The sequence below is a fragment of the Hesperophylax consimilis genome, chromosome 19 (assembly GCF_061612785.1).
Source record: "Hesperophylax consimilis isolate HC1 chromosome 19, BYU_Hcon_1.0, whole genome shotgun sequence".
NCBI classification, from domain to species: Eukaryota; Metazoa; Arthropoda; class Insecta; order Trichoptera; family Limnephilidae; genus Hesperophylax; species Hesperophylax consimilis.
In genome coordinates, this window is record NC_142854.1 from 25,282,711 (window position 1) to 25,305,553 (window position 22,843).

Here is a 22,843-nt window from a genome sequence, read left to right on the forward strand (position 1 = left end):
TCTCTTATGTTGTAAACATGAAAGTAATTTCCACAATGTTATGCAAAAAGTAATTTCTCCAATGAATGAACTTATTCAAATATATTTGTGTTAAATTACCTACTTCATATGAACTAAACCTATCAATTTGATTGTCCTAAAACGGAAAACCTTCCAAGTTGGACAGTCAAAGATTCACTCTTCTGTGATTGTATTTTTTAGTAACTAATAAATAAATATATAATGTTTTTTTTCATAAAAAAAGTTATTTAGTTGAAAATTGATCCTTTACCAAATTTTGTGCCAAATCGAAACACGCGTAATGAAGAGTGCGGCATGATTAATGACCAACATAAAAAAGAGTGAAAAATTATAAAAAAGTGTTGTGAAATAAAAGTATAGTTAAAATGTTTGAATCGAATATAAACGAAATTTTTACAATAAATCACACGACGATTGAAACGTCTTGGTCCAATCTTAAAAACAATTCAAACTCATTCAAAACGACTACAAATACCATTAACAATGATAGCAACGGGTTATCTGTCACCGAGGAACGATGGTTTATTTTCAACCCGTCTCTGGCTCTGTGGATTTTGAAGGCAATTGCTATGAGTTTGCTGATTTCGCTGACGATCCTGGGTAATTTGCTGGTGGTGTTTGGAGTAGCAAGTAATGCCAGATTGAGGACTCCTTCGTATTTCCTGATAGTCAATTTGGCCGTTGCTGATCTGCTGCTCGGTGTAGCGGTGTTGCCGATCTCTGCAGCGAGGGAGCTATTTGATTTTCAACTGAGTGAGTACGCAATTTTTTGTTTGTTTATTTAATAATAGCTGAAGTCCTTAAAAGATGAGGATTTTACTTTTAATCTCATGTAGGCAGTGTTCTTTCTGTTGGTTTGAAGGTCAAGTGTGCAAAATTTCATCAATCTCGGAATGAAACTGATTTGAATTTGAAAAAAATCAAATCTATAGTGTATCTTATAGTGATTTGTTTTTTGGGTATTATGCTACCTCCTTCTTTAGCCAACGTGTCGGACAGCATTGCAGTGTCCATCATCAGGGCAAATGTGTAATCCATGATCAGGGCAGATATGTAATCCATGATCAGGGCATATATAAAATCCACGATCAGGGCATATGAGCAATCATCTGCCCTGTTCATGGATTACACATCTGCCTTGATGATGGACACTGCAATGCTGTCCGAAACGTTGGCTAAAGAAGGAGGTAGCGCAACACGGCATAATACCCCAAAAACAAATCGCTATAATACTTTTGGCCGTGAAAATCTTCACACACCAGAAAGCTTATCTAACTAACTAACTAACTAACCATCACGCCGTTTCCCAGCAGGGGTAGGCAGAGAGGACGGACCGCCAAACAACTCGGTCTTGGCACACACTCCTTGCCTCATTCATATTCATACATCGTCTCATACATACTCTTCCATTGTTCTGACTCTTGACATGGCCCGACTCAAGTATCTGATTCACTTGGTGGTGCCATGTCTTCCTCGGGCGTCCCCGACTTCTGCTACCATTCACATTTGCATCGTATATTCTCCTTACACTCCTTTCTTCGCTCATACCCAAACCATCTAAGCGTCCCTTTCTTGATCTTACACATTACGCTTACATTAGCCTTACACTCTTTGCGGATATCCACATTCCTCACACGATCATAGATGGTTTTACCACACATACGCCTCAGGGATCTCATTTCAACAGCATTCAATCTACTTTCATCCTTCCTTTGCCAGTTCCATGCCTCACTTCCATACATCAGGGTAGGTACCAGCACTCCGTTGTGGACTGCTAACTTCGCTTCTTTGGTCAATTTTTTGTTAGCGCCAACTGCGTTCAGTCCTCCATTAATGGAGTTACCTGCATTTACTCTTCTTTCAATATATCTCTCAGCCTTCCCATCTCTGTAAAAAGCTTATCGAAATCAGATATAGACATTTTATGTTTTGTAGGTCAAATGTGCAAAATTGTATCAATCTCTGAATAAAACTGTAGATTTGTATAAAAAACAAAGCTAGGCCGCACGCCACGGACACTTTAAAATGAGAAGTCCTCGGCTTTGCCCAAGTTTTATGCAGAGTTTTTCAAAATCAGATGTAGACAGTAATTTTACTCAATTTTGAACGTTAAGTGTGCAAAATTACATCAATAAGTATCAAGAATTCTGTTCTAGCAGAAAGCTACTAAAGGGGTAGAAAAGTGAGATGCGGTACTTTTTCGTAAAAATAGTGAAAATAGTAAAAGCTAAAAAAAGTAAAATTTTATGTGACTCGATTTATATAATATTCTTTATACAAATAAGTATATTTTTTTATGTTTATAAGACAAAATTTGTATGCATTGCATACAGGATAACAAATTATTATAAGCATTAATTACTCGCCTGAAATATCCATACAAATTGAAAATATCTCCCGAGTAAAAATAAATGTCGCCGACAGGCATTGAACTTTGTGCTGTACATAAGAACCTTGTCTTATAAACATTAGTATATCATTAAAAAATAATAATATTTGACAAGTCAAAATATTTCACCAACAAATGTAGATATAATATGTCTCGACGCCATCTAGTGGGAAATTCAGCAATTACAAATCCTTTCCTACAAAAATAAATTTGGTTGTTTACAGGTGAAAATAATTATTTGGCGGGTTGGGAATAAGCCGACGTAGCTTAGTGGTCAAGACCACCTGACCTGACATAAGTAGGTGCGGGTTCAATTCCCGTCGGCAGCATTTATTTTTACTCGGAAGATATTTTCAATTTGTATATATATTTCAGACGAGTAATTAATGCTTATAATAATTTGTTAAAAAGAAAATCGGTATCTAGCAAAAATAAAATAGTTTTTTGTTTTCATCCCAAATCCATTTAAGATCACTCGTATGGAAGCTGGACGAAAAAGGATTATATCGGATTAAACATCCATTAGCTATTTTGCAACTGGAAGCTTTGAAATTTCAGTGCTGAAATGCATTAAGTGGCCATGCTTCCATTAACGCAACATTTGCATTATATTACGTTATATGCAAGTAGATATTATCAACAACGCTGCCACAGAAATATTTCGTGTGCAATGTTGGACATACAACTAAAAGTTTTTAACAGAAGTGTTAATTAAAATTTTAAAAAAACATGGCTACAAATACGATACTTGAGGTATAATATACTTTTTAAAATATCATTTTTACTAATTTATATGTAAAAAGAGCGTTAAGGCGATGCACTACGTCGTGTAATATTTTAAATAGAGCCGCTATCAATAACAACCCTAACATAGATAGCGATAAGGTTTAAATTCCCGCTTAACACCATCCGCCTGTTTTGATTTATGCAAGAAAAAAACTTGGCCAAAAAGTACTTTTTATTTAATTTTGTGGATGTTCAGGAATAAATATTTAATTTTTTTATAAATAACTTAATTTGTCACATTATACAATAAAATCTTAACCAAAAATGGGTTCATAAGTAGGAGATTTTGAACTTTAAAGCAGTTTTCATAGGCCTTATACATTATTTTTTTCTGGGCTTATAAAAAGACTTTTCAAAGGCCAGGATGTTTCTAATCGTAGTATTTAATTTAAGCATCTGAAACATTTCTAGGCGACCAAATTTTATAATCAAAAACACATAATTTTGCATTACTACGTATGGCATCGCCTTTCTATTTACATAAAAATGTTAATGTTCGTTCGTTCAAAATCTTAAATCTATGAAAGCTAAAAGACAAACATTTCCGTGTTACGGATGACTTGACAATATTTGAAAATCTCCTACTATCACCACAGTAAGGACTAAGGTTTTTAAATAACTATATTATATAAGTGTCACCTGTGATAGGGAGTTGGACAAACATGTTTTTTTTAAATAGCGCCATCTGTTGGACGTGAAAGCGACACATGCAATTGTTTCTCTATCTGCACAGACAGAGCCACAACGCGTGGCGGGTACAGCTAGTAAAGTAATAGATATAAACTAAGAATGTAAATTGTGGGACAATAGTCAGGTTTAGTTTCTCTCTATCACATCCCAGCTCGCAATTAGTAATCACTTGGTTAGTAATAAACATAGTCACTCTAGAAATATTTGAGATTTAAGTAATACGTTCATGAGAAATAATTACAATAAACCCCATAGACATATGAATATTAGTAGACCTGCCCTAAGTGATTAAAAGCGTATTATCCCCACTCCCCATACCGGTTCCATTGGAGCCGGCTGTGCTCGCGTATGGCCTCAAGTGAAATTTGAAAACGTGACGTCATCATTCTTGTGCGAACTATGGTCGAGGCATCATCGGTTCATTTTACGAAATAACACTGCAAAATGTTGACTTGTGATATGAAAACTTGTAAAAATAGATGTGAAAAAGAGAATAAACCCAATTGTCGTATTACATTCCATAAGGAAGCATTATTTTACTTTATTTTAAGCTTATTCACACCGTATTATATGTATCAGTTTTAGAAACATATTCTATCACATCACAATGTAGCGATTCTCAAGTGTGCTCATCGTTGTTTACTGGGGTAAGTAAATTATGAAACATTTGTAAAAGTGTCTTAACTAAATACTCTGAAACTAACTACGACTCTGAAAATAGAAGCTGCCTTACTTTGCCGAATTTGGACTTCACAAATTAGTTCATAACGTGGCGAGTAATTTGCGCTCCCATGTAAAAATGTCTATTCATTCAAAAGCAGATTTTACTTTTAAGAACTAAATGGTGATATTATAATGCGAGATGCCTATTTACTGTCAGATTGATTTATTGACGAATCACAGTCAGCCTTACCCCCTTCGTTCTTCAACAGTTGATTTTACCCCTCGCCATTATCTTCTCGTCTATTAATTCCTATGTCTGTGATAAACCCTAAGGAAAGATCGATTTTGTAGGCCTGCTAGAGCAAAGTCGACCGTAGGTCTAACCATTACGCTGGACCGCGCGCCGAATATTGTTTTACACGACTTCATCACTTCTGTCGTTAATATTCCCACTGTATTTTAGAGATTTGCCAGGGCAATTCAACGGTAGGTCTGTTCAATATACTAGGGTCGCGCGTCGCATATTTTTGTACACGCCTGCTTCACATAGCATTATTAAATCAGCTATACTAATTTTTAAAGCAGATTGTATTTGTTGTTGATTTTAAACGTTTATTTCCGTTCGGTATTGTAAAGTTATATAACACCACAACTGTCTCAATTTTTTATAAATGATATCTCCCAATTAGATTTAAACGGTGATTTTTTTTTATATGCAGATGCGACTGTAATTTTCTACTGGAGTAAAGATTTAGAAATCTTAATAGAAAATGCACAAAGAGACCTAGAAATTAGCATTTGGCTCCAATCAAATATCCTAACTATGAATGTTAAAAAAAAAAACAGGATACATGATTTTAAGTTCAACTCGTAAATTTCCTCCTCATGTACCCTTAAAAATTTAATATAACAACCTGCAAATTCAGATACAGGAAATATCTTAGGCTGTGCATTAATAAACACTTATATTAAAAATAAAATCACATATCTGTTACCGAAATAAAATTAAAACAGGTCTCTATTATAGCCTCGTACTTCACATTTAAACTACTTGATTGAAATCTGTGGAGACGCATATGAAACATACATAAATGAACTACAAGTAACACAAAACAAAGTAATCAAAAACCTATTTCACTTCTAACATAGAACATCCACTAATAAATTAGGTATGGAAACAAAATTGTCAACATTAAGACAATTATATGAATAAAATTCATATCTCCTTATATACAAAATAATTAATAAACTCATACATATAAATACAGAACTCATTAAAACTTCCCAAGTACACACACACTTTACACGGCAACACGATAACATACATTTAAACACCATGCATACTCATAATGGTAAGCAATCCATTGGTTATGAGGGGGGCAACATATATAATTGCCTTCAAGACAAAATTAAAAATGAAAAAAGTGTAGGTACATTTAAAAAATAATTGTACACTTTGGTGACCGGATAAATCATCAAAATGATAATTCATCACATCTTTAAAAAGTTATATAAAGTCATGGAAAGTGATGAAACAAAAACTTTATTAACTGGGTTAAGTAGGTTAGGTTAATTTTTTTTTTCATCGTTTTTAATGACTTTACATCACTTTTTAAAGGTGTGTTGAATAGCCAGTGTGTTGAGTTAGCATGGAACCGTTCACTTTTATGCTCGATCAACAAAACAAAGAAAGTGAATAATATTGTTATGTATTTATCTGTAATGTATTAGTTGTTTCTATTTAAATCAGTGAAAATGTAATTTTCTTTTTTCTAGAAAAAAAACTTCAAGCGTACTTTTTGATTTTTTGACCGCAACTACAAATAAAATGATACATGCTTAGTGTATACATGATCATGTTCAAGGTATCGCCATTTTTTTCAAGTATATGGGGTATAAATCGTATTAAACGAAGACCTTTCTAATGGGTCCCGATCGGAGATGTGCAAAATGGGTACCCAAAACCATTTGAAATGCAAAATGGAAATGGGTCAAAACTTTTCCATTTGAAAATGCAAAATGCAAAATACCTATTTTCAAAATGCATTGAAAATGCAAAATGGTTTCTCAGGTCAAACAATTAAAATAATTATAGAATTTTTAAACAATTTTTTCATTTAATAATGGACATCAATGTAGAACAAATATATTACATGATGGTTAATCCAAAAACACCACGACTACAAATTATGAAACCACAAAAAAATTTGCTAGGGACTAATGTTGCCAACTTAAAAACATAGAAACTGCTATCTAACATTTAATATTACAGCGTCATGGCCCCATGATCAGTACCTATTTGAATCAGTATTTTTTGTAATTGTATCACTCAATTGCCAGGGCTCCTACCAGGGAGCTACTAGACAAATGTAAATTATCTCTCATAGCGAGGTTGAGGACCGACTGATATTTGGGGCTTATGAAAAAAAGATGAGTGGAGATAGTAGGAAGAATGTTGAAAAAAAGCATTTAAAATGGAAAATGCATTGAGAAAAGCATTTAAAATGCAAAATGGGTTTTAGAAAAGCATTTAAAATGCAAAATGGAAAATACACATTTTGCATTTCCATTTGAAATGGATTTATTTGAAATAAAGCACATCTCTGGTCCCGATATGGTTTCCATGTGATAGTCAGTATGGAAAAAATCATCATGTAAAACATCCATTACACTTGAAAATGTTATAATGAAGATTTTACAGACTTTTATGCTCACATTGCAAGTACTTATCTCACGTGTTAACGTGAAGTGGAAATGAAAAGTGCGGGTGTAGGGAGATTAGAGTGTAGCGGAAACCACAAAACGTTGACATATATTTCTAGACGAAACGGAAGTTAAGGTAGGTAGGGAGAAACGGCGTTATTATTTTAAACCCGTCATGAAACTGTAGACGAAAATGGTAAAGCACAAAAGTCACATCACAATCGCCTGAAGCCAGTGAGATTATGGTATGTACAGGGTTTTCCAATAAGAGGTGTTAATTTGATATTCAATCGTAAAAGATCGATGGTTTCGTTGCTTGTGTGGCACGTAGCGCCGTCTTGTTGAAAGTAAACGTTGTCCAGATCAATACCATCCAATTCCGGCCATAAAAAATCATTAATCTTCTCTCGATAGCGCAATCCATTCACCGTAACTGTTGCTCCAGCCTCATTTTCGAAAAAGTAAGGTCCAATGACTCCGCCGGACCATAAACCGCACCAAACAGTCACACGTTAAGGATAGAGAGGCTTTTCAACAATAACTCTTGGGTTTTTTTTTTCGGTGGCTTCGTCAACAAGCAAAAAAAAACCCAAGAGTTATTGTTGTAAAGCCACTCTATCCTTAACGTGTGACTGTTTGGTGCAGTTTATGGTCCGGCGGAGTCATTGGACCTTACCTTTTCGAAAATGAGGCTGGAGCAACAGTTACGGTAGCGCGTACGAACACGATGACACGTGATTTTTTTAAACATATTAATATATTATATAGATGTCACTTGTGACAGGTAAAAACATGTTTAAAAAAAAAACAGCGCCATCTGTGGGATGTAAAAACAACACGCGCTAATGTTTCTTTATTTGCACAGACTGATCCACAGCAACGCGTGGCGGGATATAGCTTGTCTTCTTCTTCTTATTTTATATTTAAATAAATGTAAAATTAGCAATGTTTGTTCAATATCTTAAATCTCCCAAAGTTCTTCACAGATTGCTTTGAAATTTTTACACAACTTTGCATTCGAATACGCGTGTGTTTTTATATACCTATATTATACAGATATCGCATATGACAGTAAAAATGCAATTTTTTTAACAGTGCCATCTGTTGGATACGCGCTCCTATTTCTCTTTCTGCACAGACACACTGAGCAACAGCAAGGTGTGACAGGATACAGCTAGTTCTAAATTTATAGTTAATTTAATATATCTAATGTAGTTACTTAATGTATCCAAATAATCAATGTTGTCAGTATCATCTTAATGCTATCTAATCTTATGTGTAATGAATGAAGTATTTCCACCATTTAAACATTCTGAACTGAGATTTAAGGTCTCAACCCTTTACAGACCCTCAGGCTTTACAATAAAATATTCATGATCAATAAAGGATTCAGGATAGATGTATTTTCTTCTTTCAGGCTTCTATTTCAGAGATCTAGAAAAACAGCCTGAGGTTGTTTAAATTAAATACAAGATATTATTTGTTTGGATCTCTAATTAACTAAGGGTTTCTGATAAAAGGCCTTAATTATTCCTAGAATAGATTTACATATAAATGCTGTTTGGAAATTTATGTATCTTCGATAAACAAGGGGAACAAAAATTCTAAAACTGTGGGAGATTTTTTAAATATACGGGTCTTTTTTACGGTTCCATGACAACCCAAGACGGTGACAAATCAATACACTTCTGAAAAATCACGTAAATTCGTTAAATGTGATAAACAATAATCTATAACTCTAAACCAGTGTCTGTCAAACTTTTTTACTTCTCAACACACTTGCGAATGGGATTTGTTCCGCGGCACACATATTAAAAATTTCTTCAAAAAATCTTCAAAAAGCAAGTGTACTTTATCAATATGAATAAGGTAGAACACTTTTTTTAATATTTTATCAACATTATGTCCACATAGGTGGTAATAATTTGAGTAAGAAGAATTCAATTGATTTTTCACTCACTCACACTCACTCACTCACTCACACTCACTCACACTCACCCAAACTAACTCACAATCAATCAAACTCACTCACACACTCACTCAAACTAACTCACACTCACTCACACACACTCACACGCACCCTCACTCACTCACACTCACCCTCACTCACTCACACTCACACTCATTCACACTCTCGCTCACTCACACTCAATCACATTCACTACGCTGTATATATACCAACCAAACTGTATCCATGTGTCGCGTCGACCACTACGTACGAACGTGACAAATATTTATTAAAATAAACAATTTTGATGCTTTTTCGTTCGCGGCATACAGACTTCTTGCGGAACAGTAGAGTGCCGCGGTACACAGTTTAGCAAACACTGCACATACTAAGTGTAAGCTAAGCACGTTGGGTGCTAAAAATTTGCATAAATAACGTTGGCGGCCAAAATGTTAGTGTGACTATAATGGAGTTTTAAAAATAATGGACAATGAGCGCCATCCCGTCTTAGGGAGATAAAGAAACTAATAAATCTTGTGCAATCTTACCTCAGATTGCGTATTAATAGAGTGGGTAATTTCTATCAATGTTACATGCAACTTAGGACCACTTTAAAACACAAACTTTGCAATCAGCAAACAAATACATATATTGTGAAAAGTTACTAAAAAACAACCTACGACCTAACACGTGAAGGACTCCACCAAGCAGAAAACGGAGTAAACACTTCTGGTTACTTCTTGTTACAAACAGTTCCCCAACTCGTCGTGGAAGGAGATTATAAATAAATGGTTCTTTGTGATAAATCAGGGATTTATTAATACTTCACGTATTACAATGGTGACTCGATAGTCGACCTAACTAGAAGCTGGCTAATTGAGATCTGAAACACTGAGTTTGTCTGGGAAAATTCTAACAAGCCCTGGCGACTACTGGCTACTAGCTGCCATCTTGCGGACTTCCACGCAAGCTCTATGCACTGCCCTCTATGAGTGCACATGTGAAGCTCTTACTTCTCAACACTTCTTTAATGACAATTACTCCAGGGTCGTTGGTCCAAGATTACAAGCAGTGAGTTACCTTGGTTCAGGTCAGAATCTCTTCACATGAATGCTGCATGTTTGTAGCAGCAAGGACATTAATCAAATCCTGACCACCAAAATGTTAGATAAGGATATAAAAATACGACCTTTTTGTATGGTTGGTGATTATTCAATCATTCTGGGTATACAGTTACCTCGCCGGGCTAAACGATATTCCGATTCCTTTGGATTAGCATTGTTCCACTTAAAAAAATTACAAGGCGAGAGCTACTGTTTCGTCTGATGACTTGATAAAGAATGATTAATGATTGATGACTTGGACAATGATTAAGACAAATTAATGACTTGGAATATACGACTAGGTACCTTTTATAGTTGCATATTTTATGTGTAACACTAACCTAACTTAACCTAGGTTTTTTATCACATTTCAGGACTTGATATCACTTTTCTAATGTATTTGGAATTTTCACTGTCCTGAGTTGTAAGGTTAGCCATCTTTACTAACAGTTCATAAACATCCACTGTGATCTGGGCGTGTCAATGCGTTAATAATACGCTAATTTTGATCGTACTTTGGGTGTAATTGTAAGTGTTGAAAGACCACCAATAATTGCACCTGATTTCAGGAACAATTACTAGTAATGGCCAGTTTCGGTGCTTGACAATTGTCGATTTGTCCAGATTGTGTTCAGAGATCCTTTTGGAGATTGTTCGTTCTGCCTGCTTGGCTTTATCCGTGTTTTGTGACCACATATAAATAGCCATATTTCCAACTATTCTCTTCCCCATCTCCCTACTGTTTTGCCATTGTTTTACACGAATTTATTATTGTGTTACATACCTCCAAACTTCGGCTGTAATCGTCTCCACGACTTATTAAAGATACCACACAGCAGAAGAGCTTAGTTATAGCACAGCATAACATGATAATATAAATGGTGTAATTGAATGAAATTTATAAAACAGTAGATATATTTAACTAAGCTTCGAAATCTTAACGTGACGTAAGACTTTAATAACGGGGGTTTGCTTGATTCTCATATTTGAATTATTTCTGATGAACGTATTTCTAAAATTTCAAATATTTTTAGATGGATCACTATGGATGTAAGTTATTTATATTAAAGATTAATAAAAACAGGACTTCACCATTAATATATTTTATGTAAAACGGTTTTAAAGTTTTATAAAACGTGTTTCAGCTTTGAAATTAGAGTTAAGAACCAGATTTATGTTTATAGACGATGAATTAGTAACTTCCCGTGGGATCCCTCTAGAAACGTTTGATATTTTAGCAATGCGTTCATCAGAAATAGTTAAAATAAACTCTGTTCCTGAGGAATTTTATTCCAAGCCTTCGGCCCAGATACTCCGAAAGCGCGATCACCAAACTTAGTATTTAGCTTGCGCTTAGGTTCCATCAAGCTGCCTACAGCTGATGATGCTACTGATCTAAGAGTTGACTGCCTCAGACTCAGAGGCGGATTTGCAGTCTTGGCCGCCCTAGGCCCCAGACCATGTAGCCGCCCCTTTTTCAGTACCCATCATATTGACCAGGAGCATCCAAACTTTTCAGTAAGTTCCTAGGGTCAAAACCGTTTTAATTTTCCTGCCATTATCATTCATGGTTCATGGGGTGAGATTTGTCCAGGTCTTGGCGGCGGATACGTCTGCCCACCTGCTGCGTGGTGGGCCGGATCGAGAGAGACTGGGTGAGGGAGGCCTTTTGACCTTTCCAGCCGGACTATCTTGACCCATCGCCTTGCACCGCAGTTGGAGGGATGTATTCATACGTATGTCACTCCTGGACACACTAATCCCCAGATTCCTACCCACCCCTCATACATTTTCCCTTTCAGAACTACCTATCCTTCCCTTCCTTAAAAAGACCCTCCACACAGCATCACCATATTGATGGTGATTTCCATCCATATCTAATTATGCGAAATAACACTTTTTACGTGAGGTATCGTCCACGTCCTGTAAAATATTTTGATTTTTGTTAATATTGCAGTACATACACGTCGCGTCGCGAATACCTTTAAGAAATTAGAAAAACGCTCGTCAACTCGCTGCAATTGCTGTACGCACACTGGCATACTGACCACTGCCGGCACTGACTGCTGTCGCCTGTCGCGAGCGGGTGCGTATTTCCAATCCCTACGCGGGTTTGTTCCTCTGGAACGATTTCGGTCGAAAAATGGACAACGGACCACTTTTATTTTTCTGCGATTGATTTCGGTCCAAAAATGGACCACATCTCCTACCATTCGTAAAACATTTATTGTAATTATTTAAAACATTTTCTTGGCCAGCCGTTTATTTTAACACGGAGCTTTTGCAAATTGCAATGCTTTATCTATTTTGACCATAGATGTCACAAATCCGAACTCCGTAGGCTACTTTAGAACAATGCTAAAAAGAAATAAAAATCCTTTGCCTCTTAATCCTATTCCTACGTTCCTCCACCCCCCCCCCTTTTTCATAGATTTTAACTAAAAATATATATATTTTTATTTTTTAAAGAAAATAACTTTATAATGTCACACTTTATTATTCACTATCATCAGTGGAAAGTTCATAATTAGCATAAATAACATCTTATTATTGTATTATTTTATAATCTCTGATTTATTTATTTATTATAGCTTTTGTAAGGTGATTAAGAGCGTATTCACACAGAGCTATAATATGCGTGGGATGGCGTATTTCGGCATATCGCTCGCCGTACATTCCAAATTGGAAAGTATGGCGAGCGATATTATAGCTCTGTGTGTATTATGCATAACAATACCTAACGCGGTTCAGTCACTAGCGCAACTGAATCACGGTAGGGATTGGAAATACGCGAGCGGGCGAGCGACGGAGCATGATAGGTCTGGCGAGGGCGGCTGCGGAGCCAGTTTCGCACGCCTTCAAACTCGCCTAGATACAGCAGCATAGTTGCACGCCCGAATATCAGTGTACCCCTGTTCTGAGACTAATTACATAATAATTGAGTTTCAGATGTTAATTTAAATTGACAATGAATAATTGTGAATAACTTAATTTTTATTCTAACGGTACGCAGAACTAAATATTACATAAAGTTGATCTTTCTTTGACATATAGGAGTCAAATTTTGGATTCTAAAAAAAATTGACGAAAATTAAGTACAATCATTTCTTAAAAATGCAATTACTGGAGTGGCTGGATAAAGTTGGTGGTAATATTTTTTTTCCCGTGTACAAAAAAGACACAGCAATAATATCCTATTAAAATAGCGTGAAGACTTGTAAAAATTTTTTTTCCTACTCCATTAAAGGCAAAATATTGGAAAAAAAAATTGGAAAAAAAGGTAAACTTTGAACCAAGGCAACAGTTATAATCTATGAAAAAAATATATTTTTTCAGTTATTTAAACAAACCACGTATTTTAAAGAATATCTTAAGTGATTTTTAAAAATACTCTTTTGTAAAATAAGTACACAAACCACCTGATTTCGCGCGCCTTCAAACTCGCCTAGATACAGCAGCATAGTTGCGCGTCCAAACATCTCAGTTCTGTGCGTAATTACCGAGTAAGTAAGCTTCAGATGTTATTTTCAATGGTTTTTTTAATGTCAGTGATTAATTGAGAATACATTGGTAAAAAAAAATCATTTCGGGAACATGCCGATTTGGGGTCAATGTCGCGCCAGCGCTCAAATTTAAGCCACTGTGCGTGGGGGCGCGCTGTGTGCTGTGTGTGAACACGCTCTTGCATATCGCTATTTCGTACGTAGAATATTTAGGTACTTAGGAAGTAATTTCTTGTTATCATCTGTGACTTTTTTGTCACGATTGGCCGCCCCTAATATCTGGCCGCCCTAGGCCCGGGCCTACATAGGCCTAAGGGCAAACCGCCTCTGCTCAGACTTGTGTTTTCCGGGACGCATAGTTCAGAGATGTAGGGTGGGGCCATTTCATTGATGGATTTAAACACCATCCAGCACAATTTTTACAGGATTCTTTCAGGGCACTTGAGCCAGTGAAGGTTACGAAGGTGTTCTGAGATGTGCGAATATTTAGAAACCCCGGTTATGAGCCGTGCTACTGCATTAAACACTGATTGAAGTTTGTCAATTTGATATTTTCGAAGGCTGGGATAAATGCCGTTGCAATAATCGAGACGTGAGACTACGTAAGAGTTGATAAGTAGTTTTGTTGCTTCTGTAGGAAGGTTTCTTCGGACAGACTGGAGTTGTCTTAGGTTTTTTGTCTTCTTTACTTATATAATCTCTTTTTTTTTTCTTTCTTCTTTCCATACTGTATTATTTAAATTTAAAATTAAAAAAATTCAAATCATATATTGATAAAAAGGTTTGAGAACCTCAAAAAGATAAAAGGCTTTCTGGATACATATTTCATCTACAAAAGCTTCGGGAATAGAAAGGATTTGGGATATTCCAGACTCCTGGGGGGATAATGTATGGTACATACAGGAGACGGGTAGAAAGATCGAGAAAGATATTAGGGAATGAGTGAAGTATTAGAGTTAGGGAAATGTTTGCTATGGAAAAGATTAGAGAACTCTCTTCTGATTAATATCGACCAGATCAAAAAAACTTTTCAAGTAGAACTAAGTTTTTGAAGGGCATTTAAAAGAGCGCACGTTTAGATGTATTTGTGCACCCAGATAATAGTTCAAATACAAAAAGCAGTACTGTATTATCAATTTTACTTACTTAACTTAAAAAAGTATATATATTATACACGTACAGTGGTTGCGCAGTACTTACATTCATTCAAAAAACATTCCATACTTTTTCAGTGAATGAATAAATGTAAATCTTTGAAGTAGAAATTAACATACTTCCATACATTCGATCGAGCTGAAACTTTGCAGATAGCCTCATTATCAATGACAATGCAATTCATAAACTTTTGGCGGCAATCATGTACACACACGCGGAGATATACACATTTCTCTGAAATCGGACGACATTACAGCAGCTAATGTTGGACGTACCCGATCCGCATTTGGCGATGCTGTTAGCGCGGTTGACTCGAGTTCCTGGGTAGGAAGGAAGGTTCAATCCTCAATCAAAACTATTTTTTTTAAAGAAATTAAAAAATGGAAACATTAAAACTTTACTTGTTGATGCTTGATTTTTTTTTCTTTTAATGTGGATTTTTTACTTTCAATGTAGATGTTTTTGTTTCTTCTTCTTATTTGTTGTACCTACGAGAATTAGTCGATTCATTTAATTCGTATCTTATTTCTTACATTCTACTGTTTGCTTTATTGACAATATGTATTAATTGAATTGAAGCTTACAATAAATCTATGATTATTTTCAATATTATCGTGTCAATTTATTACACTAATGTAATTAAGACTTATAAAAGTATTAAAAAAAAAACCAAAAAGCGTACATGAAATAAATTAATGATTTCCATGCTGACATTCGTATTAACATAACATGATATCTATATATATAAATAAAAATGTTAGTTTGTTTAAAATCTTAAATCTCCAAAAGATCTTCACCTATTGCTTTGAAATTTTGACACAACTTTGCATTCGAATACGCGTGTGTTTTTATATACCTATATTATATAGAAATCATTCTGTCAATCTGATTATTTTGAAAAACCGTGACATCCGTTTGACGTAAAAGCAAAACGCGCTATTGTTTCTCTATCTGCACAGACAGCCTGCCAGTTATAAATAATTAAAAGTTACAAACTACAGTATTTAAGAGGAACGGCTGTGAGGCTCTTTCAGCAAAAAAAAATAATTTGGATTTGAGACAAAATACACAACCAAACTAACAACAACAAAAAACTCTAAAATTGCTTTGAAAATGACAAACTGAAGTTACTTATCCTTGGAGCACTCGACTTCTCGAGAGATTTAGCTCCATTTTATACTCATGCTTTATTAAATAATTTCACTTACAACTATTAATTATAATCATGTTTTATACTAGCGCGCTACCTTTAACCTTTAAAAGCACCTTCTACTTCTTTTTGAACCCTTACTACGGAGCCTTAAGTAAGACTTGCATGACGTGTATGTTAAATGTTTGAACTGTCAAAGTTACGTTTGGGTGGTTTCGTATTCGCGAACAGTGATTGGAATAATTGCGATTGATTGATGAATTATGGTGTTGGAGCTATTTGGTCGATTATGGAATGGGCGTAGTAAATAATATAATATAATCACTTTGATATAGATTTAGGTGCGAAGACAGTTAGAAAGGGGCTAATTGTTACACCTGGTTTTAATACATGGTGTAAAACACTGCGTTTTTGTGACTTGTTTATTGTTAGGTTTGTTTAAATTTTACACGTGCGTTAGATAATAAACCAACCATTGATTAAATAATTTCGAATGTTTTTAATGAAAATTAAAAATAATAGTGGTCCTAATTTGGATCCCTGTGGCACAATAAAATGTCCTCTCAGTGATTTACAATGTATTCATTAAAATTAATATACTGTTCCAGAATGGTAGACACTTTTAGTATCACCCTGGTAACGCTTTTAATGGCTTTAGCCTTGTTTGGTGACCAGATCTAAATCCTGGTACATTCCCACCCTCTTTCTCATCTGTGTTAAATAATCGAGAGGTAAGAATCTCGAGTAGCAATTCGAAGGTTGCGCATTCAAATACCCGCGTGCGCAAGTAAATTTTATTTGATGAATTTGTATTATTTCACGATTTATTCATTTACTCAGTATCGCCCTGGTGTAAGACTACCATTCAGAATTGAAAGGTTGCTTGAAATGGCCTTAGCCGTGTTTGATGACCAGATCTGAAATGCCAGGTATTCCCTCACCTTCCTCTTACCAATCTCCTTTCCCTCCTCACTACCTCCAACTTCACAATATACCCCAACTGGGAATAGCCATTGTGTTACTAGCTCCAGGCGGTTGGGAGCAGTTGGGACTCTGGTTGGATATCCACACCCTCACAAGACACCCCAATAAATAAGGGATGACATTCTCCAATTGGCTCATATTACATACTCTCAGTTGGGACTCCTGTGCAGTACTTACATAAAAATAAAACTAAAAATGATCCATCTACCTTTTTTCTATTACCTACCAAAGTAAAATGCTAGTTTTACGAGAATAGCCACTTGCAAATTTAAAGTCGATGGTATTACGAAATAATGGTTCTATATAGTTGTGTGTGATTCTTGAAACAAGTTGACAGTGCTAAGGATAAGTGAGAAGGATACTGACTGTTATTTATGTAGAATATGGAAGTAGCAGTTTATAAGATGTTGAATATTTAGTCAGTTGTTGTCTAGGCCTCTTAGTTGTTTGGAAATTGTTGTAAAATATATATTTATTGTTGGTGCTTACTATTTTCTTAATTAAATAACTAATGAACAGGATAATGTTAATGAATATCTATAGTTATACCTTCGCATTCCGAATTTCTACAGATGTTGCAAATGTTTGCTGTATTGCCAGAATTATGAGAAAGGAACGAATCAACTGCAAGCGACGCTTCGCGCCATTTGCTGTTGTTGCTCGTAAGGCAAATGTATTCGCATCATAATATTCTTACCTTGAACTTAAAAAGTCTTACTTATAAATATTCCCTAATACGTCGCTGCAGCGCTGGTATAGCTATACGGTGAGAAGGGCCGTATACGGATCCGGTTAAAATATTTACTCATAATATTTTTAGATCGGTTCTACTTTGTTCCAATCCTCAAAAACACGGTCATTTTCGCATTTCGTGTTTAGTTGCTAACTTCACGTATCTTTAGATGAAATTTGCGACGTGAATTTGACCCGGTCTGCTATGAATTGCTTCGAAATTTGGCCAATTTGATAATGCATTCCGTATTTGCTTTAGTAAATCGATCTAAAATATTCTTCTGATAGTGCTGCCAAGGGGTATTACTGCTTTTTCTACATTTTCATTGCGCAACAGATCGATATTTGTTAAATCAACAAGATTTTTAACAAAATCTGCGATCTCCGTCTTAATACCGTAGTAATACGTCCCTAATCCTGGGACTAGGACAGTTTAAAAATCTGTCAGCCACTAATACTGCAGTATAACGGCCGGTATACGCAGTACGATTACGTGTAACGTTTTCTACTAACCTGTTCTTATCCCTCCGTACTATCTATTATGAGTAAAACTGTTTAAGTTTTAAGTTCTTAAATATATAATTTATTCTTTAAGATATTCTCTATTCAGATGACGAGTAGAAAAAAATCGCAAAGTAAGCTATGAAAATCATAAAATCATATCTGGTCCAGTTATTTAACATGTTATAAGTATGAGAAAATGCACAGTGTTTCTTTAAACGCTACTTAAGATATTTGTCAAGAGATTTTCGCTTGCGCCTATTTGATTGAGCTTTAAATATGTGACACCTCACAAGATAGCCCCCACAGTGTAAAGGCCGGGAACTATGTCGCCACCAGGTTGGGCAGATTTGAGAGGCGAGTTAGGCAGGGGCTGTAGGAAGGGATTTATTAATGCGGGTCTTGAAAAGGCCCGGACTATATGAAGGAGGAAAAACAGATGCCGGTAGCTCGTTCCACATGCGAGCCAACTTACACAAAATGTTCTCATGAAGACAAAATCAACTGTGAACTGGTGTTCGTTCGCTCGTATCGTACTGGAGATCAGTGCTGTTAGCTCTTTAGAGCAGGCTTCATTGGAACACCTGTGGAACAGACTCAGCGTGCTCATATTGCGTCTGTGCATAAGAGATAGCTTTTTTCTTCAGACGGACTACTCTCCTTTGCACAGTATTCCCAAAATTCAATTGTTGGATGTTCTTGAGATTTGTATAGGGTTAACAACTGGTTACTATTGAAGAATCTGTTAGCTCTTTACAAGACGTATACAAAACCCAGACATAGACCTATTCACGGGTAAATGTTTCAATAATCGATATTTACTAGTGTATTTAATTTATTTATTTACTATTTTCATCAATGTCGTGTCTCCATGTGTCCCAGCTCCATTTTTTATGAACGCTTTGAATATTTTGACATTTAAAAAAAAAAAAAAAATATTTGACATGTCAAAATATTTCACCAACTAATGTAGATACGAGTATAATATGTCTCGACGCCATCTAGTGGGAAATTTAGCACTAACAAAGCCTTTCCTACAAAAATAAAATTGGTTTGTTTACAGGTGAAAAAAATATAATAAGCAGTAATTGTTGATTGAAGTACTAGTACATATTGAATTATTTGTCGTGTTGGAAATAAACCGACGTGGCTCAGTAGTCCAGAGCATCTGACCGGACATCAGAAGGTGCGGGTTAATTTGCTGTCGGCGGCATTTATTTTTACTCGGGAGATATTTTCAATTTGTATTGATATTTCAGGAGACTAATTATTGATTATAATAATTTGTTACCCTTCGTGCTATGCACATAACCTTGTCTTATAAACATTAGTTTATCATTAAAAAAATAATATTGACATTTGTTATTTTTATTTGGTATTTTGTTGTAAAGTTTTATGCCGTAGTAAATGAAATTTCTTTGTAGAAAAGTTGTCTTCGTATTTGCTTGTTGGATGTATTTTTGATTGAAAGATTTAGTGATTTAGTTAGGATTGTTCGTTAGTAGATCAAGTGTATTTTTTGTGATAAGTATGGTTTTAGTATAGGGTTGTTTGTGATATGATGTTTAGATTATTAAAAATATGTTCAGAGCAAATTCTGATAGGTTACTTTGAGTAGTATTTTCAGGAAGGCTTTTTGCGTTATAATTAGGGGATTTAATGTGGCGTTATTTACACTTCCCCATACATTATTTTTCTACAGTAATGATCATTTTTATAAAGGTTTTGCTGTGATATTGGCAGAGATGTGCAAAATGGGTACCCAAAACCATTTGAAATGCAAATTGGAAATGGGTCAAAACTTTTCCATTTGAAAATGCAAAATGCAAAATGGTTTTTAGAAAAGCATTTTAAATGCAAAATGCAAAATACCTATTTTCAAAATGCATTGAAAATGCAAAATGGTTTCTCAGGTCAAACAATTAAAATAATTATAGATTTTTTAAATAATTTTGTCATTTAATAATGGACATCAATGTAGAACAAACATATTACATGATGGTAAATCCAAAAACACCACGACTACAGATTATGAAACCACAAAAAATTTGCGCGGGGCTAATGTTACCAACGTAAAAACATAGAAACTGCTATCCAACATTTATTACAGCGTCATGGTCCCATGTTCATTATTTGAATCAGTATTTTTTGTAATGGTATCACTCAATTGCCAGGGCTCCTACCAGGGAGCAACTTGACAAATGTAAATTATCTCTCATAGCGAGGTTGAGAACAGACTGATATTTGGGGCTTATGAAAAAAAGATGAGTGGAGATAGTAGGAAGAATGTTGCAAAAAAGCATTTAAAATGGAAAATGCATTGAGAAAAGCATTTAAAATGCAAAATGCAAAATGGTTTTTAGAAAAGCATTTAAAATGCAAAATGCAAAATACCCATTTTGCATTTTGCATTTCCATTTGAAATAAAGCACATCTCTGGATATTGGGATGTCGGAATAGTAATAAAAATGCATACTGTAAAACCTATCTGACCTACAAGTAATAGACAGAGGCATCCGAGCTCTGGAACTCAAGAACGAGTCAAAGAAACGACCCGTTCTCTCTCTCTGTGACAAAAAATGTCAACCATGTACAAACATATTGAGTGCTCTTTTGGCGTATTATCCGACTACGCAACATTGTCGATGAGATACCGCACAAGAGTTCCAACTGCTCCCAACCGTCTGGAGTCAGTGAGACTATGGCATCCTGAATTGGTTGGGGAAGTACCTGGCTAATCAGATCTGGCCACCAAGCACGACTAAAGCCATACTGATACTGAAATATGTTGTTCCCAATCCTACTGATCAACTGTTGAACCGAAATTTTGGCTCAACATTCCTCAAATGCAAAATTACGCTCTTCCCAATGCAACTCTCCTATCAAGCTAGAGGAACCAAACAGCTGGATTAACCTCTGGCTCAGTAAAAGGGTTAGTTACAAAAAGTGTCAACAGAGTGAAAAATGACAGCGAAATGTCGAACTTCATTTGGTTCACCCATTCTTTTTCGTATTGCGCATTGCGTATCGCCAATTTTATTATTATTTTTAGCATCAAATTAATATGGACAGTGAAGATTAAGATATTAATGATAATATTTATAATAGATAGCGGAATAGGCGAACGTAATGGACGATAATATCGAGTTACTCAGGCGCCGACAGCCAAATACAACGATTTCTTTAACCGTTTTCGATTGTCAAAAATGCTCTTTTGAATGCTGGATGATGTTGTAAACTCAATAATATTCATTTTTCCCATTCTGCGTAAAGTTCTTGCTACTTTTTTTTATTTTTATTTTGTCCAAGTTCCTTAGTTTCATGTTAACACACGGAAGAGAAACATCAATCGTCAAATTTGTATTAGTGTATTAGTAAAATTTATAGTAAAAGTCAAGCTAATGCTTTATGTTTAATGTATTTATATGCGTTTGTTAAAAAATATAAAATTTCGGTGATTAAAACAAGTTATCTGTATAAATAGTAACTAAAATATTAACCCATCAATATTAATTTTACATGTTATTTTATTGTCTGTGGAAGTGGACGGGGCCACTTAAGATGATCAACGATAAGGTTTTTGGAAACAGGCAAATCAACCAATAAAGGGCTTGGCTGAGAGGAGCCTCAGATTGATCGATCTAAAATTTGGAAACAACGGCCGTGATAGTATCTTGCACTACCGGTAGAATGCCAGAACAAGGACAGCATTACCATCTTACGGCTGTGCTCTAAAGATTGCAACACAATTGTTAAGATATATCTGGTTCACTTGATAGTGCAATGATCCACAATCATGTGCCACAATCGCGTCATATGTATATATATATATTCTCCTTACATTAGCTGTATTTGACCAAATCAACTAAGCGTCATTTTCTTAATCTTACTCATTACGCTGACTTCAATCTTACATTTTTAATTTCTATCAACGTGCTTGTTTCAGACCCGATCCTCTGCTCACTCTGGTCATCACTGGACGTGCTGTGCTGTACGGCCAGCATCCTCTCGCTGTGCGCGCTGGCCGGCGAGCGCTACCTCGGCGTGTCCCGGCCGCTGCGACGTGCCCGCGTGCTGGGCGGGGCGCGCGCGCGTGCCGCCCTGTTGGGGGCCCCGTGGGCGGCTGCCGCCCTTATCGCGCTGGCGGCACCGCTAGCCTGGCCCGGAGGGGAAGAGGGAGATTCTTGCACCGTTAATAAACATCTTGGGTGAGTCCTTTTGTATAGGTGTATGCTCTTTCTGACCTGTACCAACTGCTCTCAGCCATCTGAAACTAGTGATAGGTACTATGGCATCCCAAACTAAGGTATGTTGTTGAGCTGAAGGTAGTGAGGAAGGGAAGGAGATGGGTACGAGGAAAGTGAGGCTGGCTGTTCAGATATGGTCAACAAACACGGCTAAATCCATTTCAAGCAACGTTTCAATTCTGAATGGTGGTTTTTTACACCAGTATATCATACATTATTTAAAATGAATAAATTTTGAAATAATTAGTAACAAATTCATAAAATAATA

The 22,843-nt window shown here is 35.6% G+C and overlaps 1 protein-coding gene across 1 annotated transcript in view; it reads left to right on the plus strand.

The window, feature by feature from the left end:
- Window positions 1-590: 590 nt before the first annotated feature.
- The window catches only part of LOC149415043 (alpha-1A adrenergic receptor-like), a 52,068-nt gene continuing 29,815 nt past the window's right edge, over window positions 591-22,843 (plus strand). Inside the window, exons 1-2 of the mRNA XM_089642984.1 lie at window positions 591-774; window positions 22,275-22,536. Of these exons, the coding sequence (XP_089499110.1) occupies window positions 591-774; window positions 22,275-22,536 (446 nt within the window). The remainder of the gene's footprint in view (window positions 775-22,274; window positions 22,537-22,843) is intronic.